Genomic DNA, 27,155 nt, shown 5'->3' with positions numbered 1-27,155 from the left:
TGAAAACTCTCTGAGATATTTTTGAAACCTTGAGAAAAAAGTTACATGTTTTACTTCTTACAGGAAGGAAGGAAGGAAGGGACAATTTCATATACTGCATGCACAGCTGGTTCCAATTTGATCACTATTTTGATTAGTGACTCTCCCATGACACTCATAAATTGCTTTCAAAACATTAATGTTTAACCTTCTTATAAACCATGTAATAATGCATTTTTATGTAATGCAATATAATAAAATAAATTGCCGAGCAGCTAATGTTCACACAAAGAAAAAACCATGGGGTATGTATGAGACTAATTGTAAATTATTCTTTTGTAAGTTAAGGCAGTAACTTTATATATGCTTTCCAGGAAGGCTACCACATTGCTTTCAATGTGACTATTTTCGTAATAGACATGAGAAAAGTGAAACTGCTCAGTATCTAGCATATCCTCTCTTTGCAGTCTAATGACTTTCATCCTCATCATGAGGATGTAATAAATTAAGCTCACAATGGCTTCAGTTTGGCATGGAGCACACATGGATGCAATTCTATTGCTTGTTGAAACAAGGAATCAGAGGGTTAGTATGTCTTCCAACTTTTGATCACAAACATTCAAATTTAATGAAGAAGGAGAGGTGGTGCTTTAAGGGAGATTTGGGCTGCACATCCAGTTTGCAAGTGTGGCTTCCTGGAACATCTCAATTGTACTTCTGTTTTTCTATTTTCCTGTTACCCTCACATAACAGAACTGAAATATATCAAAAGAACATCAGACGGACCACACTTCTGCCTGCAGAGTTTCAAACCCAGGCAGTAGAAACAAAATAATACAAAATGATATAACTTCTTCTCTTACTTGGAACAGAGTAAAGGACAATTTTTTGTTTGGTTAGATATGGATTTGTTGTATTTCAGAAAGCATATCATTTCTATGTTTTTTTAACATTCTTCCATTTTATTAGATGAAATAAATCTGAGTGTTCTTTAAAACAATCTAAATAAATAAATATGGACTCAGGGAGGTAAAATCGCATCATCTGGAATATTCACAGAAGAGAAGGAAAAAAAGGCTGCAACAACGATTAGGTAATGAGCAAGTGCTGACCCCAGTCTGGTCCTGTCAATAAAAGTCCCCTCGGGCCTCAGTTGTGATGCTCTTCCTCATTCTCAAGGCTGCTTTTCTCTGCCAGATGATGAGATGGGTGTTCAGTTGATTTTTCAAAAGGGATTTCAGAAGGTGAATTTAGCCTGCCTTTGTGTCTGGATGTTTTGTAAAGAAAAAGAAAAAAAGTCCCACCCACCCCCACCTACCACACTGCCTCCCCAGAAAGAAAAGTGAGTCTGCTGGGCCACAGTGAATCAAGAAAAAGAGAGAGAGAGAATCCAGCCCTGACTAAAATTCAGATCAATTTCGTGAGTGTTCCCAGAAGCAAAAACCCTACAAGGGCTAAACATTAGAAAATGGGTTACTATTATTAACAGGTTAATAGGTTAACAATATTAATAGAAAAACCCAAATGGAGCAAGCATTCTCTTTTCATGAGAACAACGAGGTTAATTTCATTATTAGATAGTTATCCATCCCTCCATGGACTACCTTTCACTAAAAACTTGGAAACAGATGGCTGGCTTTTCTGACGAGGATGAAGGGTAGCAGATACATGATTAGCCAATGTATTTATGCTTTCTGTGTGCTAATCTGCAGTTTTAAAACTACAGGTTTAGTGTATATTTAATGCTTCCTAGCAGCTCCTCAAACTGCCTGAATGTGTAGCAGTAATGACACATTATGAACATGACAAACATCTATGGTCTTGGACAGCCTTCCCTTATGCTAAGTAGGCCATTCCTTTAGTAAGATTTTTCTTCCAATCTACAGATACATGGAAACTGTTGTTTATTTTGTTAACTAGAGCTTTAGGGCCCATCAGCTTCAGTCAAGTTCAAGATGGTTGGTTGTGCAACAGGGCTAGATGCAAAAGGATGAATCTTGAGCAGAACAACTTACCTATATTATATAAAAATCTCAGTGCAACCACATGTACAATTCTACATGTAGGTAGTACTACTCTACATGTGAGTATGTATTTATTTATTTATATTTAAATTTATATACCGCCCTATTCCCGTAGGACTAAGGGCGGTTTATAGGGAAAATTAAAAGTTAAAATACATCATATACAATTAAAAACGATTAAAACTAAGATTAAATAGTATAGAAAGGATCAGAAACCCTAGTAATTTTTTTTAGGGAAATAGACCAATTTATTTATTATTTTTATTCCACTTTTATTCTTTTTATAAATAACTCAAAAGTGGAGAACATACCTAATATTCTTTCCTCCTCCTATTTTCCTCCATAACAACAACTCTGTGAGATGGGCTGGGCTGAGAGAGAGTGACTGAGCCAAAGCCACCTAGCTACTACCTTCATGTCTATGGCGGGACTAGAATTTATAGTATCCTGTTTTCTAGGCCAGCACTTTCTACTACACCAACTAGCTCTAAACGTTAGGCATCCAAATATGTAATACACTAATAATATACACAAATATGCAGCTTAATACATAAGTGAACACAAATCCATCTTCAGCTCTCCCTAGTTTAGCTCAAACCCTGTCATCTGGCTGAATGATGCAATCATACTGTAATTTTTAATTGTAAGCTGCTCCACTGAATGCAGAATCCAATCCATCAGTCATTCAGACTGTTGGCCTTTGCCTGTATGATTTACATTAAATGAATGCCTTTTTCTGGAAAACAGAAAACAAGAATTGATCCGATTACTGCAATGCCTACGTCCTTCATATCAGGATCAAAAGGGCACAGCTGCCTATAAACCCATGTAAACCTCCTTTTTTCAGGGAGCAATTAAAAAAATCATATAGATGAATCAATTGCAGGGGAAAATGGATCAATCTGAATCTATTTTGATGACTGAAGAATTTTGAGTGGCAAGAAATTTAATCTTGTTCTCATGGAAAACATGTTTTAAAAAATCAATGTAATCTACCAAGGGCTTAGAAAGAACGTACATCTCTAACTTGCAGAGCTTGAATAGGTACCAGTACAGTATTATTTTGCTTAGAGGTAGACCAGAAGCCAGAACAAAGCAATGTTTTATTTAATTTAATTTTGTCAAAATTAAATTAATTAATTACAAGTAAATGTGATTAGTCCCCATGTATTTAATGACTTTTCTCTTCTCTCATCCTCACATCACAGTACGGCAGCAACAGCTGAAAAAGCATAAGTTGCCTATGTCAATATCAAGATAAGCCTTAAGGCTAATAGTTTAATGGACAATTAATTAAAGAACCTTTAAAACTTATGGAGAATATAAATTGTGAGATATTTGTGTCCTGTCTCTATCTTGTTGGTCAGGGCCAGGAAACATATAGCATTCAGGCTTCTATTCTACGTCTCCAATGCCTGGGTCTAAAGAGGTTTGTCAAGCCATCTTCAATGAAAATTGGTTTTGCAAAAGCTATCAGCTTAATGGACTTCATTACAACATATTAAATAGTCCAAGGGCAACTCCTTGTATCTAGTATGCAGAAAGTTTGTTCCCGTTGCAGGAGAGTTAATTTACGCTTTGCTTAAAAGGTATTCTATCATGCAATTTTGAAATATATATTTGCCCTAAGCATGAAAACTGCAGTTCAATACTGTCATGAGATATGAAATGAATCTAAGATGACTCTTTTCAGTTTCCCAGGCAAGTAGGAATAAGGAGAAAAAAAAATAGCACTGTGCTTTAAAATGGAAAATCAAAAGAAAAAAATACAAAACTTTATAGACACAGAGAGACCCTTTAGGAAGCAAGATGGTAAAAAGGATGAACAACATTTTAGTGACTCAGCTCTCTCCTTTAAGAGGATAAGGGAGGGAAAGTGTCAAGAGCCACAATAGGTGGGCTAATGCTATAGAGTGAACAGAGCCAGAAGATGCATGTAGATTTCCCTGGTTTTTTTGGCAAGCTCTCTTTGCTTTTTAAATAAAGCAAAGCTTATTTCAGGGCTCCCACTTCAACTTGGCTTAAAGAAAGACAAACTTAGTTGAGGGCTCCATTTCTAGTTTGCATGCGTTTCCATCTCAACACGGAATAAATTTGTGCTCATCACATTCAGAATTTTAAAAGTTTGGGGGACTGCAAAAATGTGGGTTTAGTGTTCCAAAACCAAGATCCAATGGAGAGCTTAAGTCGTACAAGAACGACGCACTGGTCCATTGATACTGCAAACAGGTTAACACATACTTATTTCAGGAAAAACAAAACAAAAGCTGTTTGAAAATTTCTGGGTTTTGTGCAGTAGCACAGCAGCTGAGGGATCGCAGGGCTCCACACCCTACAGCCGATTTATTTCTGTTTGGGGACCATAAATGGGCCTAACCTCGCCCCAGAGAGGCGACAAAGAACAAGGGGTGCCCCGCTGATCGTGGAGAGATGGCGGTCAATCCAGTCGTCCAGGGAAAGCCCGCCAGAAACCAGCAGAAGAAAGGCTAGTTTCACTCCAGAGTCTAGCCCAAGCTACAAGCAGCTGAAGCCAAAATGCACTAATTTAAGCTTGATCGTAAACAACATGTTTGGAACTGGGTAAGAATATTGATTCTCTCTCTTCTACTTGATAATTGATTTCCTGGGGAAAAAAACCAAGAAGCAAAAATCCTCCAAAAGTGAGAAGGAGGGGGACTTTTGCTCCATCCTCCCACAGACAGAAGCAGCAAATTAAACTTTTATGGGGGACAGAAATACATTGAAATGAAATTAATATAAAACTTAAATCTGGATAAGTTTGAAATTGGTGGAATTAGGTAAGATTTTCTTTTCATATATCCATATATATATATAAACACACACATACACATACACACATATAAAGCTGTTTGAAAATTTCCTCTGTTTAAATCTTGTATGAAGAATGAAAATTAAGAAAGTCAAGTATTTAGAGCCATGGAAAGTCTAAACTGAAGACCTTATGAGCATCTAGACCAGTATTTCTCAATCTTAACCATTAGAAGAAGTATGGGCTTTAACTCCCAGAACTCCCAAGCCAGCATGTAGAAATGATTCTGTAGCTAATTAATTTTTCACTGCATTAAACTTAATAAAGAGAGACTATCTGGTATTGTGATTAAGGGCATCAGTCTGGAAACCAAGAGATGGCGAGCTAGATGATCTTGGGCCACTCCCTCTTTCTCAGCCCGAAGAAGACAATGTCAAACTACATGTTATATAATCTATATAATATGACATCCAGAAATTTAAAGAGTCAGAATTAGGTTCGTGAATATTATAGAAAAGTCTTTTTTTTAAAAAAAAGCTCCACATCAAATAAATCTACATAGAAAAAACATGGAAACATGTAGGGGAAGAGAACCACAACTAAGCCATGCTACCCTGAACACTGATCTCAGCTCCACTCAAATTACAAGTGGATACTTTTTATAGTACAATCCTCTGCAGTAGGAACTATGTTCCAGTGAGTTAAATGGACATCTCCCCCAAGTAATTGCATTATAAGGCTCTGAAAATAAAAGTGAATGGCTAAACCTTTAATCTTTATTGCATTTAACATTTTGAAACACTGCTGTTACAATACCTTCATAAGATAATAGCTCACCAGTAACTGCTCATAAAAGATGTATTTTAAAAGAAACAAAAATCTTAATTAATAATAATATTTTTAAAAATTCACTGTTATCTTTAACTGAAAGGTTTATGTATGGTTAGGTGGAGTAACAAGTCTCAATGAAGTTCTTTTTATAAGTGATTCTTAACTTTTTGGATTTTCTGTTTCCTTGGAGAAAACAGATTAACATGATTTATGAAAGGATGTTAAAATGTTATTTTTGCCTGTGGTGCTTTTGTAGTTTTACTTAAAAACACAACCACCATGTAATATATTTCTCTATACATATCTTCAGTTTCCAAGGGAAAATATTTTAAAGTATTTTCAAATGTTACTCATCTGAAAAAGTCATGTGAATTGCATTCCAAGAAATGAAAGCGGGAGAAAAAATGGTAGCTTAATTTTGTATAAGTAATACACATTGAAATGTAAGTGAACAACTGCAAGCTAACAAAAATGATGAAAAAATGCCAGTGGTTTTATTTTTAAAGCTTTAAGAGTATTTTTAGTGGTACTGATGGACTAATTCTGACCCCATGTGGCCCTAAGCTAAAATTTTAGTTTAATAGGAGAAAAGATCTCACCTCCATACAGCTCCTGAACTTGGCTCCTAATTTTATTTAATTCCTGTTAATCTTAATGTTTTAATGTTTTTATATTGTTATATTTTTGCATATGGTATGCTGCCTGGAGCCACTTTGGATATGGAGATGGGCAGCATATAAATTTAATAAATAAATGAACAGCACTTGTTTATCTCCAGCTCTTTCTAGTTGCTTCACTCATCTCTTCATTCAATTGTTAAAAACAGCCCATAAACATAGCTGCCAAGAAAATATTATTGAACGCCTGGAAAGAAACCAATGCTAGAAATCAGCATTACAGCAGGCTGGAATGAATCTCGGGTATTAAGCGTACGACTTCATTCCATAATTCCTTTTCTCTGTCCAAACCACCGCAATATAATACAGTAGTTGTTAACCTTTATTGGCACAGCACAGAGCAATGATCACTAGATGGGTCTCTGAGGAGAGAACTAAAACAAGTCCATCTAAAAACTGAAAATGGCAAGTATCATTTGGAGAAGTATATCCTCTCGAATGAGAAACCACACATAAAATCTGCTCTGGGATGATCCCTCAAGAGAAATACATCTTCATTAGCTAAGAGAACCACTGGCTTCCTGAGGACGGCAGAACATCCACCACAACCCAGTAATCTTTCCAGCTCTCTGCTACTGAGGCAAAAGATGGGGAACACATAGAGCATGGGTAGGCAACCTTGGCTCTTTTATGACTCGTGGACTTCAACTCCCAGAATTCCTGAGCCAGCTGGCTCAGGAATTCTGGGAGTTGAAATCCACAAGTCATAAAAGAGCCAAGGTTGCCTACCCCTGACATAGAGTGAGCAGGCATTCATTTTGCAAAGAGGTCCTTTCTTAAATTTGGACCAAGCAGAAGTTGTATTAACTTCTGTTCTATGAGAGATTTGTTGGCACATATCAGTGGTTCTCAACCTGGGGGTGGGGGGGGGGCATGAAGGCTTGAAAAAATGTTATGATTTAAATCTTGAGTTAAGTCTTGGGGGTCCGTGACCATGGTCGTGGCCACAAAAGGTATTTAAAGGGGGTCCGTGGTGAAGAAAAGGTGGGGAACCACTGACATATAATTTGACCAGAGGTGCCTAAACCTCTGCATGCAACTAGAGATAGTCCTTGACTTTTAACCATTCATTTAGCAACTGTTTGAAGTTATAACAGCACTGAAAAAAGTGACTTATCACAGGCCCTGCGCTTACAACCATCACAGCATCTCCATGGTCACATGATCATCCCCATGGTCACATAAATTTCCCCTCCACCCCAAACTAGGTGTTTCCAATCTCTATCCCTCTAAAAGCAAGTCCTAGTTGGGTCTTAAAGGCAGACATTCGAACAGCGGAGATTCATAAGGACCCAGGATCTATCCGTTTGCATGTGTTGTGCTCTAGCCCAGACATGTCAAACACAAGGCCCAGGGGGCCGGATCCAGCCCACAAAGTGGTTTCATGTGGCCCACGAAGCCATCCTGGAAACAGTGAGGGAACGGCCCCCACTGTCTTGGCCCAGAGACCCTTCTTCTGCCAGAGACCCTCAGATCTGTCCCACTCCTGCCCAGGCCCCCATAGGCACCCTTGATGCGAACGATGTAGAGCTGGCCACGCCCACCCATTAGGCCACGCCCACCCTGGCCATACCCACCCGGCCCCTTGAGGGCAACCGCAATGCTGATGTGGCCCTCAATGAAATTGAGTTTGACACCCCTGCTCTAGCCTAAATTTTATGAGCTGATTTATTTATTTTTCTGTAATTCCTCAACACAAAAAGCTGCAGAAAGATTCTTTGCTTGCTTGCTTCCTTTCCTCTACTCTTCAGCCTGGAGTCAAGGTAAGGTTTTAAAAGGGACAGAGATTGGAGGGCAGAGGCAGGGAGTTTAGTTTCTATGGGGAAGGGGTGAGAAAAATCAAGAAGTCTGTCCCTCCCAGCTTTTTTTTTCTTTATTGAAGAAATGTGGCTTTCTGGGGAGAGAGGAGGTTAAAGTAAGGGAAAGTTTTTGCACCTGCTGCCTTATAATGCAGGATCTGTCTATGGAGGTTCTTAGTCATCCAGGTCATAGTTGTCCCAAATGTGCTTTTTCAAAAGGCAACTGGAGTTTGTTTGTTTTTTCCTTTGAAGACATTTCACTTCTCATCCAAGAAACTTCTTCAGTTCTGACTGAAAGGGGGATGATGGAAAGATCTCCATCCGTCACCATTCAGTCAGAACGGAAGAAGCTCCTTGGATGAGACGCGAAATGTCTTCAAAGGGGGAAAAAACAAAAACAAGGTCCAGTTGCCTTTTGAAAAAGCACATTTGGAACAGTGAAGAGGCTTTGTCTTCCCAAAGCCTAGCAAGAGCTAGAAGGGCTTTGCAGGCTACTGATGGCCATCTTATTGGAACAGAAAGTTCTAAAAGGCTAAGGAACCAGCCCTCTTTTGCCCCAGGAAGACAGGGAGATCTTGGCAGCATGCAGAATGGACTTCCCACTACATTTCACTGGCAAGCCAGTCAGCTGTGCGGCAGGTCTGTGCGTGAGCCCCTCCAAGGGGAAGGAATCAGGGCAAGGGGTATCTTGGAGTGGGGAAGGTCTTGGGAGGCCTGAAGCAGATGGGCTTGTGCCTACACTAGGTACTACAAGATCTCACCCACCAGAGCTCCACTTAACCATTCACACGTTCATTTAACAAGCGCATTGGGGAAGGCAGGGGTGGCTGATTGTTGCTTGAAGCAGTTTATTTAACATTTGTCCTGACTCCTGACCCTCATGGATTATGATCGTAATTCGAGGACTACCTATACTATGGAAACCATGATCCAAATACACTATGTACTTTGAGGCTTTCCCTAAAAGTCTATGGATCAACTCTCTTCTCTCTATTTGGCTAAGCTTGTAGTAACCTAAAAGGGCAAAGACAGATGAAGAAATGAACTACAAAGAGATATAGAAATATCTATTGTACAGCCCAATGCATTCAGGTCCTTGGTCCATTATCAAGGACACTGAAATTCTTGTACTTTTTTTACAACTGTGTAGCCAGAATAAATGTAAGACTTTTCAGTGCTCTCACTAATAAAACGGGGCATTAAAATACATTGAATATGCACACATAAGCCCAATTTCTTGTGAACTAGCCCCATGCTGTGCAATACAATCTCAGATGCTCTTAGGACTCCCTTTTTCTAAGTCAAACAGTTACCAGGATACTGGAACACTATTTTGTTGGTCCCACACAAGCCCCAACTGGTATATCAGCAACATCTTCTATATCCAGCAAAATAAGATCATTGCAACTGAAGCCTTACCTCATTCATCCCAATTAATGGGAATGCTTGGATTATCTGAGAAGATTACTATCATGAATGAAATGTTACTGTAGAGTCCTCAATACTCTCCCAGTTTGGTTGATTTCTTGCAGATATTTCATTACCCAACTAGGTAACGTTATCAGTTGCTTTTTGTTTAAAAATAACCCACTCCCTTCTAACACTGATGATGTTACCTAGTTTGGTAATGAAAGATCTGCAAGAAAACAGCCAAGGTTAGAGAGAACTCTAAGGACCTTAGAGTTCAACCCTAAGCCACAAATATTCTCTTATATTGATAAAATGTTACTCTTTATATCTACGGCTACCTTCGTAATTCTTAGGAACAAGAAAAAGTAATTGTAGGTACCTAGTTTGCCTTACGTGCAGGGGGCACACCAGGATGAGGCAGAAATTATGATTTATCACCATGCATAAATTTGAGAGACTAAAAGCTATACCTCATCTTCTTCCTGGGCACTTTCATCATCATCGTCATCCTCCTCCTCCTCTTCGTTCTTGTAGCCAGGAGGAAGTGGTGGGCCAATCAGCTCCTCATCCAAGTCATCTAATGGCTCTTTGGGGGGTAAAGGGGGACCAACAAATTCTTCATCCAGACTGTCTTCACTTTCACTACTAGACATTTCTCTGCATGGAACAATTACAAGAAGCAAAACAGCTGATACAGGTATTCTGACTATTAAGTGCTGAAGTCCCTAACCTGTCCCCTCTCTTTTTTGTTGTTGTTGTTCAGTTGCTAAGTCATGTCCAACTCTTCACAACCCCATGGACCATAGCATACCAGGCTTCCCTGTCCTCCACTGTCTCCTGGAATTTGCCCAAATTCACGTTCATTCTGTGTGACTTTATCTAACAATCTCATCCTCTGCCATCCCCTTCTGTTTTTGCCTTTGATCTTTCCCAACAGCAGTGTCTTTTCCACTGACTCTTCTCATTAAATATTTGAGCTTCAGCTTCTCAAATGGGGGCTAATGAAGAAAAGAAAATACGGCATGGAACTGGGTAATGTCTGTGCCAAAAAAACAAAGAGAATGGGCAAGAAGGATATAGTCTAAGGTTTGCCAGAGCACAGAGGGATGTGCAAGCACAGATGAGCTAACCACGTGCTTGCCAAGTAGTTATTTCTGGGAAAAATGAAGCACCTTTTCTTGCAATATGCTTCCCTATGCTACTCTTTTTATTACTGCAAGGAGGAAACAAATGATTTTCTTTGAGAGCTTTGTGATAACCTGCCCTCTGCTGGTCTCCCTAAGAAAAATGGAACTGTCTCAAAGATGCTGAAGGCAACAGGAGGAACGACTGCTTTTTCTCCTTCACTTTAGGGGGGGGGGGGAAATCTATTTATAAAATGCACATGCCAAATCTTTGAGATTCTTAGCGGCTTACAGCCTATTAAAACACATCCAATACATAATGAAAAATTAAAAACACAGCATTTAATGAGAACAATAATTGTAATGCCCAGCATACAGATCCTGTCTTGTATATCATACAGTTTAACAGAATAATGGAACGGACCTTGGAGATCTTCTAGTACAATCCCCTGCTCAAGCAAGAGATCCTATACCATTTCAGACAAATGGCTGTCCAGTCTCTTCTTAAAAACCTCCAGTGATGGAGCACCCACAACTTCTGGAGGCAAGCCATTCCACTGATTAATTGTTCTGTCATGAAATTTCTTAGTTCTAGGTTGACTCTCTCCTTGACAAGTGGCTAAAGTGCTGGCTCCTTGTCCTCTAAAATTTAGTTCTGGCAGGTTCAAAATTCCACTTGTGTGCCAGCTGTGACCCAAAGGAGGATCCAGCTTCAGTGACTCATTCCCTCGATAACATGTTTAGACTCCTGCAATGAACTGTACTTTACAAGGGGGTGCCTTTGCAGATCACTGAGAAGCTGCAACTATTTCAGAATCCAGCAGTCCATGTACTGAACAGCATTCAAGGTAGGAGTCTTGGACCCAGCACTGGTTGCTAATAGATTTCTGGATATATTTTTAAATGTTGGTAATCACCCATAAAACCCTACATCGTTTGTCCCCTAGTTATCTGTAGGATTACATTCCTCCACTGGAATTGGCCCGACCAGTTCAATCTACCTGGGGGAAAATTATTAGCTATGCCCTACATATGGGTGAAGGAGGGAGGGAGGCAAAGCAAGATGGTGCTGCCTTTCAGGAGCTGGACAAATTCTTTGGAACAACCTGCCAATGGATAACCAGATGGGTTCCATTCTGCCTGCTTTCCAGAGGGTAATTAAGCTTTGACTCCAGCTTGGTTTGGTTGCAATTTATTTCTTCAATTTTATTTACATATTTCATTCATTTGTGAACTTGTACGTTCTTTCCAGAAGACAAAAACAACCATAGACCCATTTGGTGGGATAATATTTATACCTGGGAGATACTGCTTTTACTGGTTGTGATCCTGCAGCTGATGAATCAGCACCTTCCTGCTGGCCCACAGATTCTTTTTCTTTCTCAGCTGCTTCTTTCTCACGCTCTTCTGAACAATAAATGATTACCAAAAAGAAACAAGGATTGATACAGTCATGGGGTGAAACATTATCGTATTACATGACCAAAGATGATCAACTCCTGGTTTTCAAGGTAATACTACCACCTATTGAATAAAACTCAGTTAAATATCTGCAAATTCCTCTTTGGTTAACCATTCCAAATATATAAACAGATGAGCCCAGAGTTTTCAGAACTGAACTATCAGAAGACCAATAAAACAAAAACATCCCAAATTATTTTTCTCCAGTCTTTCACAAATTCACAAATTTTAAAAGCCTGGGTTTATTTTGGATAGTAAAACAAGCTAAGACACATCCAACGAGCTGAGTTGAACCTTAGTAGCCATGCACTGCTGTTTCTTTATTGCTAAAACATTGCTGCAATGTTTTTATTTTATTGTCCGTACTTCCTCTGAGACAGTGAAGGACTTGAATCAAATAAATAATTAAGGCAACGATTTATATTTTTATCTTTTAAAAACGTAACTGGTTTGCCTTACATTACAGAATGAAAAAGAAACTTAAATTTCCACCTAACATACTAGCAAGCTTTTCATAGACACTGTAGTTTTCATGTGCATACTCATCTTGATAACTCTAACTTATTTTTAGCACTGTGGCCATCCAGGAATATCCCTAGTTCTCTGAATTCAGTATAAACACAGACAGGAAAATGTACAGTTAATACTCAGAACAAAATACAGTACAGTTATTTTTTGTACAGCGTATCTCACCAAGAATTTTTCTATTTCTTTCTACGGCAGTTCTTCGGGTTTGTTCAAACATTGCATTGAAGTCAAATGTTCGAGCTTTCTTTCCTAGGTAGAAAAAAAAAAGAAACCAATTTCCCAGAAGGTGATACTATATTTAAAGAAAACATCCTTAGGCAACTTCAAAATATAAATTAATGTATGAAACTCAGTGAGAACTGATTGCCTTGCCAGGATGAATCTCATGCAGACCAGAGGGTTCCAGCAGGTCATGTTGCCTGAGAATTACGAAAATTATAATTCAGAGATTAAGGAATGCTCTAGTAAACAATATATTTTTAGAGTGCAATCCTATATTGTATACTGTGAAAAAAGGTACACAAAGTAAAGGGACTTATTATGGGTAAATATATTTAAGATTGCAACCTTTATTAGACCAGCCCTCTCATCAAAAACCAAAGGACTCTCTGAGAATCTGTTTCCTGCAAAGGTGAATCAGACACCTTCAAAGAGAGTCAAGTATGGACTTTAAATTAATGCTTCCCAATAAGCATATCCTTGATTTTGTTGAAACAGAAAATTACTGATAGATTAAAAACTCTTACTATGTTATTTCAAATGCTTGATATCTGCAAGCCTAAAATATTAAGATAGTAAATTAGGATGATCAATTTTATTGCCCGAAACAAACCAACAGATGAAAACTCTCACTCAACAAGTCTCCTTATATACTGAAGAATTTATATATATATAAATTACTTCATCCCACCAACTCCTAGAATCCGACTGGCTCCCAGATTTATTTTCAGGATGAGATAATTAGATCAAGAAGAAAATACGTATATATCTGGTGTTCACACCATTGAGTTACTTAACCATGGATAATAAAACTATTTTTCCATTGTTCCACAATTAATAATAGAACTTAGATATACATCCACATAGGGACGCGGTGGCTCAGTGGGTTAGGACGCTGAGCTTGTCGATCGGAAGGTCGGCAGTTTGGTGGGTCGAATGAGTGAGCGCCTGTTACTTGTCCCAGCTTCTGCCAACCTAGCAGTTCGAAAGCACATAAAAATGCAAGTAGAAAAATAGGGACCACTCCGGTGGGAAGGTAACAGCGTTCCGTGCGCCTTTGGCGTCTAGTCATGCCGGCCACATGACCACGGAGATGTCCTCGGACAAACACTGGCTCTTTGGCTTTGAAACGGAGATGAGCACCGGCCCCTAGAGTCGGAAACGACTAGCACGCATGTGCGGGGGAACCTTTACCTTTACCTATACATCCACATAGGAAATGAGTGAAAAACAGATGGGCAACTTAAATGGCAGCAGAAAATATAGGTTAAATAAAGGACCAGGCAGCACAACATAGATTACAGATTTTTTTTCTTAGAACATTCAGGATGTTTACACTTAAGCATCTGACTGCAGAAAGGAAAGATTCCAACCTGTGGCTTGAAACACTGCTTTATCAGCCAGCTGCTATTAAACAGCCTTTCTAAACCTGTAGGTTAGAGTTGATTTTATTCACTTATTGAATACCGGTAAACAGACTACAATTTTAAAAGATCATTTTTTAAACTTTGTGCACCACACAGTACACTTGCAATGATAGCAGTGTTTATGCAGTGACTTAGTTGCTGGCTTGCTGTTTTGCTGTGGCTTTGCAGGTTAAAAACTAATTGTATTGTAATTTTTTTTCTTTTCGGGCAGAGGCGGTAAAAAGGAACTTTACCCAGAAGTTTTCAGAGACCTGAAGCTTATGTTAAAAGTTTCTCCAAAGTTCAAAGGTTAAGGTTGCCTTTAATATTGGTTAGCCTTACTGAAAGGGACCAGAGGAGTTAGCTGCTGCAAAAAGCAGCAGAATATAAAAAGCTAAGTATATATGTACCAGAAGCAGCACTAGAACAACCGAGAAGATGGAATTTGCAGTTGGAAATAGGAGTCCTCCAGAACAAACACCCAGAACACAGCTACAAATGCCCTCTGAAGCAAACAAAACAAAACAAAAAAAAGCAAGGAATCTGAGCAATAAAAAGAGCCTCCAAATTCAGTATTTCTGTATTGCAGAGATAGAGCTGCTAAGCTGAGAAATCTGAAACGCAGGGTGTCCGGTTGGTATTGAACTACAATGCCTCCTTCCGTAACACCAGCTGCCTGCAATTAGTGCAGGTTCGCATCCCACCAGGCTTAAGGTTGACTCAGCCTTCCATCCTTCCGAGGTAGGTAAAATGAGGACCCAGATTGTTGGGGGCAATAAGCTGACTTTGTAATAATGCCGCTTGGGTGGGTGTGTGAAAGCCCTAACAAGCAGGCATATACATAGAAGGAAGGCTACTGCTAAGCTTGTAAGCCGCCCTGAGTCTTCGGAGAAGGGCGGGATATAAATGGAATTAAAATAAAAAAAATAAAATAAAAAATTCACAGCATTCTTCAGCCACAGATTGCCAAAATTTGGGATTCAGCAACATCTGGAAGGCCCTTCCCTCCATCTCATCCATTGCTGGGCTTCCGAAACTCTTGAGCACCACCAACAGCTTCGCTGTTTCGAGGGTGAGTGGGTGTCTACCGGGCCAGATAAAAACATCCTGTCCCTGCAAAGGGGGGTGGGGGGCAGGATTTGCAGAGACTAACCTCCATCCCCCAGATGGGTGGGAGCTCCGATTCACGTAGAGATCTGCAGGAAACTTTGCATCCCACCCGACCACTCGCCTCCTCTTCCCAACGGTTCTCCTACAACTTACCGAAGCCCGAGAAACCCATCGTAGCCGCCAACTCCGGATCCGGTCCTGCCATCTGCTCGGCGTCTGAAAGGAGAGAGGAACATTCAGCGCTCTTTCCTATGAACAAGTTGCCCTTTGCGGAGATAGGAAGAGAAGCAACTCGCCCGCCACTCACCGTTCTCCATCGCGGGCTGCTGCATCCGAACCGCAAGCTAAAACTCTCCCCGGAGCCACCACAGAAAACAACGGGGCGGAAGGGGCGCTTTGGAAGAAGAAGCGTTTCCCTGCTTGGGAGAGTTCAGAGGCCTCTGGTGGCCGGCGGGGAAATGACCAGAAAGAGCGAGTTTAAGGTAGTGAGTAAGGCACCAGCAGGGGTCTTCAAACTTGGCCCTTTTATGACTTGTGGACTTCAACTCCCAGAATTCCTCAGCCAGCTTTGCTGGCTGAGGAATTCTGGGAGTTGAAGTCCACAAGTCATAAAAGGGCCAAGTTTGAAGACCCCTGCACCAGGTTAGAACCCTGGAAGTCATCAGTCACTCTCTCTGTCCTAGGAAGCAGACAATGGCAAATCATTTCCAAGGAAACTGTGGGGATAAATGCAGATAGTCACCAGAATAATTATTTATTTATTTATTTATTTATTTATTTATTTATTTATTTATTTATTTATTTATTTATTAAACTTATATACCGCCCTTCTCCCGTAGGACCCAGGGCGGTTCACAAGGTAATGAAAACAATATTACAATACAAAAATTAATAACAATTAAAATAGATTAAATTTTCCTTAATTAAAATCTAAAACCCCTATAACTCTGATTAAAAACCCAATTACAGTAAGTTAAAAAATTAAAAAAAATCCTCAGTCCTGGCCGGAAAGCTCAAAGAGCCAGGTCTTCAGGTCCCGGCGGAACGAACGAAAATCAGGGGCCAATAAGTACCAATGGAACTCCTGAAAGGGCAGGTTAAACAGAGATCATCATGAAAAAAAAAATGTTTATGTGATCACTGGGAGTCAACAATGACTTGATGGCATATAATCAATCAAACGTAGACTTTGAACAGATTTATGTATGAACCTAACTCTGATTTCAGCACTAGGGTCAAAACAAAGATGGTCTGTACCACTCTATAGACTTAATAAGACAGCCAGCCTGGTGTAGGAGACTCCGAATTCTAATCTAATTTTCCTTGGGTGATCCTGGACCAGTCACTTTCTCAGCTCTATGAAGGAGGCAATGGCAAATCACTTCCAAAATCTCACCAGAACAAACTGCTGGGAAGGAGTCAACTCTGCCTTGAAGGCATACACCACAGAGAGACAGACTTGAGACATCCCTGCTCCATCCAGAGAAATGTCTATTCTGTCCCGCAGAGTGAGTAGGATTAGACTGCAGCACAATGCAGTCTAATCAAGTCTTGGTCAAGTCTCATTTGTATTTTCTTGAACAAGGCTCATGGTTTTCTTGGCCAGGACAGTGAATGGCCATGACCTTCTCCTGGGATGTTTTGTGGACTTCCCAGCTTATTTGTATTTACAGGATGTCATGATGGTCTCCCATTCAAGTACTAAACAGATCCGACCGTGGTTAGCTTCTTCAGCCATCCAAAGTCATGTTAAGCAGGAGATTCTGCAGAATGATGCACACTGAATGCAGAGGTGTATGTGTGTGTGTGTACTAATTACTCAAATTTATATAGTTGCCCATCTGATATACATGACTTATAAGCAGGGCTTTTTTGTCATAGAATGCCCAGAACGGAGTTCCGGCACCTTTTTTGGATGGAACCTTGTAGGGTAGGCAAGGCGGGTTGTATGATGTGTGTGAGTGCCAGCACCTCTTTTTTTTTTTTTTACAAAAAAGCACTGCTTATAAGTGAAATCTGCCGAAGATAGGATAACTTGCCAAGTATTGGCATGTCGGAATCAATGCATTCTTTTGAATAAAATACTCTCAGTAATAAAAATGCCATGTAGGTTAAAGCAGCATTTCCCAAATCCCACTCCACCTCGTCGCTGAAAATAGAGAAGTCGTGCTTTTACCATAAGTTTAAAATGCATTACATTTGGAAGCACGCTCACTAGGGGAGAGCAAGAGTATCTCCAAATCTGCACAATTGTACATTTCCACACGACAATCTCGGGGTCCAACAATTGGGAATGACACTTTCTCCTTTTTCCTCCCCCTGTCTCTGATACTGTCACTTTGCCGGGCGCCTCGGGCTGCTCCCGGCAAGAAACATTAGCGCGCTTCAGCAGCCCCGCCCTCCAATTAGAGCAAGAGGGAACTCCTCGCCTCTCTTCGACCCGACAGGCCGGAAGTGTGCGTTTGTGATTCCGCTCTAGGCTTTGCTCCTCGCTGGCCAGTCGCCGCGTCGGGCGGGCGGGCGGGCGCGCGGGGGTTGCCGGGATTGCCCGCGAGGCGCGCGGTTGCTTTGTGGTTCGCTTTGGCCCTCTTGAGAGGCCGGGGTCTTCTCCGCCGCGGCCATGCCTGTCGCTCTGAACCCTGCGGCCGCCCCGGCCCTGCAGGAAGCCCTGGAAAATGCGGGGCGTATTATTGACCGGCAGATCCAGGAAGACCGGTGCTACCCGGACCTCTCGGAGTTGCTGAACGTGCCCGCGCCCGGTGAGGAATGTCTTGTTGGGGAGCGTCGGACTTTCCCTCCTGGCGACTACAGCACCCATAATTCTCGCCCGACATGCATGCAGCCTGGGAATCCTGTAATCCCGCCTTGTGCAAGGCACCCGCTTTTTTGCTGTTGTTGTTGTTGTCCGCTTTTTTAGTGGCAGCACTTTCCAGTCTCGCACCTCTGATTGCCGTGATTAAATCGCTTCGTTGGAAGGCTCAGAACCCCCTCTGTCGGGCTCCTGTTCCCCCGGCAGTATTGCCTAAAGGTTAACTGTCCGCTCCGAGCAACACCAATCTCGCTTGGGGGTGCCTCTCCGAGACTTAATGTTGCCTTGCCAATGGCAAAAATGCAGGCAGTCCTCGACTTAACGACCGCAATTTAGCCAAAATTTATGTTGCTAAGTGAAAATTTTGTTAAGTGAGTTTTGCCCCATTTTACGACTTTTCTTGCCCGTTTGTTAAGGGAATCCCTGCAGTTGTTAAGTTGCTAACATGGTAGTTGAATCTGGCTTCCCCGTTGACTTTGCTTGTCAAAAGGTTGCAAAAGGGGATCACGTGGTCCCAGGATACTGCAAATGTAATAAATATTAATCATGGTCATAAGTCACTTTTTCAGTGCCGTTGTAACTGAATGGTCACTAAATGAACTGTTGTAAGTCGAGGGCCACCTGTATTCACGTGCTTTTATGATGGGACATGGGGAGAATGATCTGTCCCTCTTCTGCTGTCATATGACAAAATAGAATGGCCCAATGAAACTTAAGAATGGAAAATAGGAGGATATATTAAAAATAAAAACAGTTAAGAACTGCAGCTATAAAGACAAGTGATCAGGTCTAATTCTTATGGAAACCACAGTTAGGCTGCAAGCTAAAAGTGATTACAAATCATTTATATATTGTATCAAATCATTTACATATTGCTCTGGTATATTTTACACTGTAATTTCCTTGGCAATATATATTTACCAGAGTTGGAAGATTTTAAAAACATAATTTCACTTTTGAAAACCTAAAGGATTAAGTTGAATGAAAAGGTTTTTATTTGGCTTTGAAAAAGGAGTATGATAATTTAATTTAATTTAATTTTAATCCCATTTATATCCCGCCCTTCTCCGAAGACTCAGGGCGGCTTACAATTTAAGCACAAACCAATGTGCTTAGCAATAGCCTTCATTCTATGTATATGCCTGCTTATTAGGGCTTTTGCCCCCCCCCAAGCGGCATTATTACAAAGTCAGCTTAATTGCCCCCAACAATATAAGTGTCAGGTAAGACTGTATTTTGCAGGCTTTGCTTATATGGTAGAAACATGTTCCAGATTTAAATTTGCTATTTTTGATAAGATAGCCAAGCAGTTTCTCAGCAGATGGCAGCTAACTGGCTGAGCTCAATCGCAGGGGACAATTCAAATCAGAGCAGTTGATGTGTTATCTTTTTAAATCTAAATCTTAAGGAAGTTGTTCTAGGGCAAAATAAGTGTCTGATAGAATGAGAGAAAACGAATTTAACTAGTCAGTTGAAAGGCGGATCAAAGATTCTGTTCAGATATGTGTGAATTATTCTAGAAAAAAAATGTAACCGGCACACAGCTGTAAAAACAAATCAAAATATTCTAACAAAAAATAACAAAACCCACAGTCAAAACACGCAAAGACATGTTACTTCCCAAAATAACTCACCTAATATCCTGGTCCTAAGGCACGAAGGAACATTAAGATCTTCAAAGGTATTGGTGACTGTGTGGCATCCTTTTAGTACATGTATTTGGGCTGATGTTTCAGAAGGATCTAATCTTTTTTAAAAGGTATTTCTTGTAAAATTCTTGGGGGGGGCATTCTCTCAGACTTTTTAGAAATAACCTTTTACAAATCAATAGAAAAACAAGACACAGAAATGTTAACAGAAATATACCGGGAAGATTATTTATGCATCTCACCAGAGTTTGTGATGCCCTTTTTCTTACTGTTTTTTTCCCCTCCACCCCTCAATTACAGGAAGCCCCTCCGTTTCTGGCATTTCAGATATGGATTATCCATTACAGGGGCCTGGTTTCCTTTCAATTCCCTGCCTTCCAGAAATAAGCTCAATTCGAAGAGTTCCTTTACCTCATGAACTTGTTGAGCAATTCGGACGTATCCTCATTTTGATATTAGTGAAATGATGTGCACATTTCACTTGTGTGGGGTGGATGAGTTGGAGGGTAACTCAGGGAAACGCTGGCTCTTCTTCATTCTAGTATTACTTTACCAGAATCTGCGCATATAATTTTAGTTGCCTTTACTTATTTCTGTCTTCTGCTTTTTTATTAATTATTTTAGAATTAAACCTACATAAAGCCACTGCCAATACTTTTACCATACAGTATGTGAAGAAAGCTTACTATAGTGTTTGCAATAATAGTCTACATAAATATATAAGAACATTATGTTGCAAATATTTATTTTATGGAAAATATTTTAGCTGAAAATGACACACATTTTATCTCAAAGATTGAAAAATGTATTAGAAAAATGTATTTTTTTATTTTTAATGGCTGAGATATAGTTACTTTTTAAAACTTATAGTTAAAAATAAAAAAATGTATTGTGGGTAATCTTTCATTGGAATAGACTTTAAAAATTGCTTTTATTTAAATTTGTGCCAGATAACGTTAAAGCTCTTAGTTGAACATATGTGTAGCATAAAAAAATGTATTCTCAGGTTTGAGTGCCCAGCACAATACTGCAATCTCAATTTATATAGTTGCCTTGATCTCTTCTTATGTCTGTAATATCTTCTAAGTTCCATGTATTTATTCCTTCAATCTGGATACTTCAGATATGCAGTGCAATTGTATGATGGGAGTGTTTCCAGAGATCAGTAGGGCATGGCTGACCATCGATAGTGACATTTTTATGTGGAATTATGAAGATGGGTATGTAGATAAAGAATTTGTATCTTGGAATGCATTTGTGTACATGTAACCTATACATGATTGTGATATGTATGTACAATCTGCATAAAAATCAAAATGTTACGCTTACCAGTTCCAGTTCAGGTTCCTTGAGATGTATGTCCTAAATCTCTTTTATATTTTAATACAGCTTTTTTGTGTTGCTTCTTATAGGGGAGACCTTGCTTATTTTGATGGTCTCAGTGAAACCATTCTTGCAGTTGGATTGGTGAAACCAAAAGCAGGTAAACGATTATATAACCAAACCCATCTAGGGACAGGACAGAGAATGGGGTGTTCTTATTTTTTCTGAGAACAAACTTGTATTTGGTATCTGTAAAAAAAGTACAGTTTTCACAGAAATCATTTGTCATGGACATCCTCATAGAAAGCAATTAGGATAACATAGCAAAGCCTCCTGACTTTCTGCATATGAAAGAACAGCTGGCAGAATATTTTTCATGCTATAAACATACTTTTACACATATTTGAAAGTAGCAATGGCATCTTTTAGCTGGAACAATAGAAAGAAACCATGGATTGTTGGTGTGGGGTTTTGTGTGTGTGTGTGTGTGTGTGTGTGTGTGTGTGAGAGAGAGAGAGAGAGAGAGAAGGGGGGTGTTCTCTGATTTCTGGCCAGAACAAACCCTGTAGCACATTTGGATGAAGCAGCAAAGCAGGCTGGCTAATGGGAGTAACTTTGCAGCCCTGTCCGTGTGCAGAAGAAGCCAGCAGTTTCAAGTAGTGTTTCCAAATAAGCCTTAAGCTTGGTTCACTGTCATGTGATCTTTTGATAGTATACATTAATAGAGTGGAACAAATCCTTTCAAACAGACACTTTTCAGTGCATCTCTTCTAATCATTAAAGCAAACCCAACCCTACAGGGCTGTGTGTCTTCTTTGTAAGCTTCTCCCAGTTGTCTTTATATGTGCTTCAAAGCAAAGGAGTCAAAAGCATAGTGCATATGGAAGGAACTGATAGCAACTTTCCAAGCAGCCATACAAACTTGATTGGTTGGGGGAAAAGGCTTTCTAAATGGTCCCATGCATCGCAGTGTGCTTCTTTTGCCCTATAAATCAACCTGATTGAACTTTGATTACAGGGATCTCTCCCAGAATAGAAAATGAATAGTTACAAGATTTGCAGTAGTATTTCAGGCTACCTAGTGTTATGAAAGTTCCCTTCTTCAAACCAGTGTGCAGTACGTGAGTCTCCATGGTTATAATATTGGATAATATTTTTGTTAGTCAAACAACTCACATATGGACAAGTTTTCTTGTATTTTTCTTATTCACAGGAATCTTTCAGCCACATATACGGCACTTGCTGGTTTTAGCTACTCCTGTGGATATAGTAATTTTAGGACTCAGCTATACTACCTTGCAAGCAGGTAAGTTGAAAGTATATCCTTATTGTAAGCCACTCAGAAATGGGTAGCCATATAAATTTAATCATCCATCCATCCACCCACCCATCCATCATTATAATCTGGAGAAGTACCAGGTCTGAAGGAGGAACTAGAGAGTGTGTGTGGAAAGTAAAGGCCAAAGTGGTACAGTGGTAAGTAGGAAGCATTCAGGGCTGTGATTCCTAATCTGGAGAATGGCTCCAACAGATCCCAGGAATGACATCAGAGCTCTTGTTTCCAGAAGTGTACAGTGCTAAGAACAGCTAAGATATGTGCAAAATCCTCAAATTCCCAGACCTCTGGTAGAGGACCCAAGATTGAGGAAGATACATGTTACGCATAGGGATGAGAAGGGATTGTATGTGTGCGTTACTCTAGTAGGAAACAAAGTCGTTTATGTTAATTGCTTTTGGCTTGTTTTAGATTAAATGTTGCTGCCTTTAGCATAGGAAACAGTAAAGATGCGTTAACATAGACATTGATCTTAAACTCATTCCTTAAAATTACTTTTCAGTGGGTTACTGAAAGAAAATAAGACTTAATAATTTCTAGTACACAGATGAGATTCTTGCTGTTTTTAAGAATAATCTTACTGCAGTATCAATGTGTTTAAACAAGCCAAACAGTAATAATTTATTTTGTCTTGTCAGGCTCTGGAACTCTCAATGATAGTATGTCTGGTGGAATGCAGCTTCTCCCTGACCCCCTTTACTCACTTCCTACTGATAACACATATCTGCTGGCTATCACCTCTGCTGAAAATGGGCGCATTTTTATGGCTGGCAAGGATGGTTGTCTGTATGAAGTTGCTTACCAGGTAAGTCAAGTATGAAGTTGCATTGCTTCAAGGAATTACTGCATTTTTAAATATAAGGATCATAGGAGAAAGGGTTGGAGTGATATTTTTTCCATTGTAGTAATGGACAGTGCTAAGATTTGTCACCAGTAAACTTTTCAGTGATTTTACACTTAATCTGTTAGACTGTTTTTTTAACTACAAAACATTTACAAGTGTATTTAATATCAATAGCTGCTATAATGGATTTCACATGGATTAAATTGCATTTTCTTGCACATATCACATATACAGAGGATTGGAGATGTGGTGAAGTGAGTAAGAATATGGATTTATAAAATTATTAAAAAAAACTTCAGGCTTACAAACAGATCTTTGATACGAATGAACTGTCCTTAAAAATTACTACTTAATGCCCACAGTGGAAGAATGGCTTGTAAGTAGATGGAACTGCAGAAATTTGACAGCCCTGATTAGACAAAAAACTTTTGAGTAATGGTAATGACAATTGGAAGCCCCTTTTAGACTTTTTTCATGAAACAGAAAAAAAAGTTAATTTATGGCATATGGATTTGTGATTAATAATATTAATGCATTATTTATAAATGGTTGTTCTATTGTAACTAGAATAAGAGCTTAATGTAAGTTATTTATATCTGCTTTATAAGAAGTCGGAAGTCATATTTATGCTTTATTTTTTATTTTATTGAATTTCTGTGCTCTACTCTTTTTTCTTTTTCTTGATTTTCTGTAGTTTTTTTCTATCTTAAAATGTAATAAAACTATTTTTTAAAAAAGAAAGAATCTACATCTCCCAATTGAGAAAAATACTGCTTCAGCAGGGGTGATAAGCTACTGAAACTTTGAATAGAAATTTAATGCCCTTTATCAGTACAGACTTCATCGTTTAAATTCACAGGTATTAAACTTCTCATGCAGAATCCAGAAGAGAAAATACAACATGTACAATGTGCAATTCTAATTTGTATCCCTTCAAAGGTGCTTTGGGTCAGCCTTGGTTCAAAGAGTTTGATTTCCCCTTTTTTCAACAGTTGGGTCTACTGAAATAAATTAAATATTCCATTGATTTGCATACTTGCTTGTAGCTAATGAATTTTTATTTTTGTAGGCAGAAGCAGGCTGGTTCAGTCAGCGCTGCAGAAAGATCAACCACTCAAAGAGCACCCTTTCTTTTCTTGTTCCGTCTTTATTGCAGTTCACGTTCTCAGAAGATGGTAGGTGATGAATAATCTAAAGTAACAATAAAACATAAATAGATTTGTGGTAGACAACACCATAATATGTGTGGCCCATCTGGTCCAACTAACTGATTTTATGTACACTTTAATAAAACTAAAATCCTTGGATAATGTTTTTGAGTTTAGATACCTTTCAGGCTTGCTATGCAATTGATTTAGAAAAGCGAGGCAATTTACATTATTAAAAAAAATCTCTTTTTCAAATAAGCTCTAGACCTTCAATAAATAATTCTGAATTTTAAAATTAATTTTATAGATCCCATTGTTCAAATAGCCATTGACAACTCCCGAAACATTTTATATACACGCTCTGAAAAAGGGGTAATTCAGGTATGACTTTTAGATATTCTGAATATTTGTGGTTTCTAATGTTACACATTGTCAGTCCAGTCCATGTTGTTTTTATGCCTAAATCCCTAATGCAGAATTGATGGTAGAAATGTATGCAGCCTAGGCATTTGCTACAGGGACTTTTATTATATGTCCTGATGCTTTTAATATATTTTTATGCTATTCCTGTCTCTTGACCATTCATTCACAAGACTTTCCTGCAGTACAACAATCTCAGGCTTGCTGTGTCCTTCATCCTGACTGTCCCCTTTTCTTTTGTCATGTTATTTTTTTATTGTGCCCATGCTTGTTCTTTCATACTGCTTTCATTTAATTCAAGAGACTTCTCACATACTTTCCTCCATTGGGCCATGTAGCATGGATACTGCCTTTCTGTTGAATACTCAGGTTATATGCAAGCAACACTTTGCAGCATGGAATTAATGATAGATGACTTTATTTTAAATGCACTAAAAATGATATAATTAAATTACAGGTTTATGATTTAGGTCACAATGGTCAAGGGATGGTGAGAGTTGCTTCTGTTTCTCAGAATGCTATTGTGTCTGCAGCTGGAAAGGTTGCCAGGTAAAGTATGTGCTTAAGGACCCAACTGTTTTATTTGAGGTAATTTTGTTTTCACAAAATATTTAAGGTGCCTTTTTGAATTTCTTTTAGGACCATTGACCGTTCGGTGTTTAAACCAATTGTTCAGATTGCAGTGATTGAAAATTCTGAGTCTATAGATTGTCAGTTACTGGCAGTCAGTCACGCAGGTAGGAATTCAGTACCCTATTATTCAACTGGCATGTGATTGTGAAAAGTATAGCATTTGTAAGACTTACACATCCTACTTTGGTTGGTTATTGTAACGGTATGTGGGAAAGACCTTGGGAAAATGGCCAAGAAACACTGCCTAGGGAACAGTCAAATAAGAAACATCATAGCCTGTAGCTGGCTAATGGGCAGGGCAAGGGGCTCAGAAGGGACCCTCCCTACTTTTTTGAGCTCTAAACGAGACAGCAGGGAATTTATACTTTCAGACTTGCAAGGTTTATGTCAGCTTTACTAGGTAGACCAGCCAGGATATATGGCCAGATGAGCTAATTGTATTTTACTGTAATGGTCTATTAACAGAACCTTGCAAAGGGGAAAGTTAAGTGGCAAGGCACCCAGAAGAGACATACAGTGAATTAGTTTTAAGATCGGGAAGAAAAAGTCTTAATCAAGACATGAAGGCAGGAAGCTGTGTTAAAGAAATGGGGCTTAAGCTAAGCCATGGCTATAAAGTAAAGTTGTACAGTGACCATTGGGTATTTCAACAGAAATCACAAGAATAGTTCCAGCTGTTTAGAGGTGCTGTGTTTCAACATCTGTTCACCATATGACTTGGGCCATTCTTGACAGTTTGAGGTATCTCCCTCAGCCTTTCTCTGTAACATTATCCTATTTTTGAAAAAATATCTAATACAACTTTGACTTTTCTTCATCTTTGTGTAAATAATTTCTTCTTTCTTCACTGCTAAATTCCACATAACAGCTGTGTACTTAAAGAGTGAAAAAAAAATATCCATCACACAGGATGTAGATATACATCTCATTTCTGTACTATTCATGTTATGAAATCCATTAGTTAACGGAATCTCTTTGGCTTACCTTTTTCTGTCAAACCTGTTGGCATTACTAACTTACAGTCACATCATTTTTTCTGCAGGTGTACGGATGTATTTTAGTGTATGTCCGTTTAAGCATCCTTTTGCTCGTCCTTCAACTTTAACATTGATTCACATCCGCCTACCTCCAGGATTTTCTGCAGCTTCTAATGTGGAAAAGCCGTCAAAGGTTCACCGAGCTTTATATAGCAAAGGTAAATTTTGCAGATGGCAAATATTCACTTTTGTAAATCAAGTAAGCAGGGGTGAATAACATTTGAAGCACAGGAACCTCAGTATTGCCTCTTAACACTATAGACGTAGGAGTGTGCAAAAGATTCTATGCACAAACCATTCCAAGTATGGAAAACTGGTTTCTTGCGGTCTTTGTCCAGACTAAAATCTTTGGTCCAGATATGTGCCAAAGACAAAGGTTTTGGGGCATAGATAGAACAGAAAAAAGCCCAGAATATTGATGGTGTCAAAAGAAGTCACTGGGAAGCCAGGGGAAGGGCTGTGTAGGCTTGCTGTTTGGATATGATACTCTTGGGCTTCACTGGGGATGGTGAAGTAGGCCTCCTCTTCCTAAAAGAACTGTCCAAACATTTTTTGGCTCAAATTCAGAACAATCCAGGTTTTTGTCTTGCTTCTCTGCTTGGCAAGAAACACAGTTCA

The 27,155-nt window shown here is 39.3% G+C and overlaps 2 protein-coding genes across 4 annotated transcripts in view; one reads left to right on the top strand and one right to left on the bottom strand.

The window, feature by feature from the left end:
• Positions 1-15,718, bottom strand: part of WDR70 (WD repeat domain 70) — a 132,848-nt gene extending 117,130 nt beyond the window's left edge. Inside the window, exons 1-5 of the mRNA XM_081318703.1 lie at positions 15,646-15,718; positions 15,492-15,554; positions 12,769-12,852; positions 11,913-12,021; positions 9,961-10,147 (exon numbers count right to left, since the gene is read on the bottom strand). Of these exons, the coding sequence (XP_081174829.1) occupies positions 9,961-10,147; positions 11,913-12,021; positions 12,769-12,852; positions 15,492-15,554; positions 15,646-15,670 (468 nt within the window). The 5' untranslated portion in view covers positions 15,671-15,718. The remainder of the gene's footprint in view (positions 1-9,960; positions 10,148-11,912; positions 12,022-12,768; positions 12,853-15,491; positions 15,555-15,645) is intronic.
• Positions 15,719-17,876: 2,158 nt separating this feature from the next.
• The window catches only part of NUP155 (nucleoporin 155), a 31,652-nt gene continuing 22,373 nt past the window's right edge, over positions 17,877-27,155 (top strand). For all 3 annotated transcript variants that reach the window (XR_014025387.1, XR_014025388.1, XM_081319791.1), the window contains exons 1-11: positions 17,877-18,097; positions 20,097-20,234; positions 20,920-21,016; positions 21,209-21,279; positions 22,333-22,425; positions 23,094-23,260; positions 24,369-24,474; positions 24,755-24,828; positions 25,325-25,416; positions 25,507-25,604; positions 26,543-26,695. Coding sequence is in view for 1 of the 3 variants with exons in the window: in XM_081319791.1 (XP_081175917.1) it covers positions 17,959-18,097; positions 20,097-20,234; positions 20,920-21,016; positions 21,209-21,279; positions 22,333-22,425; positions 23,094-23,260; positions 24,369-24,474; positions 24,755-24,828; positions 25,325-25,416; positions 25,507-25,604; positions 26,543-26,695 (1,228 nt within the window). In the remaining 2 variants the exon portion in view is untranslated. The remainder of the gene's footprint in view (positions 18,098-20,096; positions 20,235-20,919; positions 21,017-21,208; positions 21,280-22,332; positions 22,426-23,093; positions 23,261-24,368; positions 24,475-24,754; positions 24,829-25,324; positions 25,417-25,506; positions 25,605-26,542; positions 26,696-27,155) is intronic.

The sequence above is a fragment of the Vipera berus genome (assembly GCF_964194415.1).
Source record: "Vipera berus genome assembly, chromosome: 2".
Taxonomy (NCBI): domain Eukaryota; kingdom Metazoa; phylum Chordata; class Lepidosauria; order Squamata; family Viperidae; genus Vipera; species Vipera berus.
Note: the sequence above shows the minus strand (reverse complement) of the source record. Positions and strands in the feature narration are given on the sequence as shown.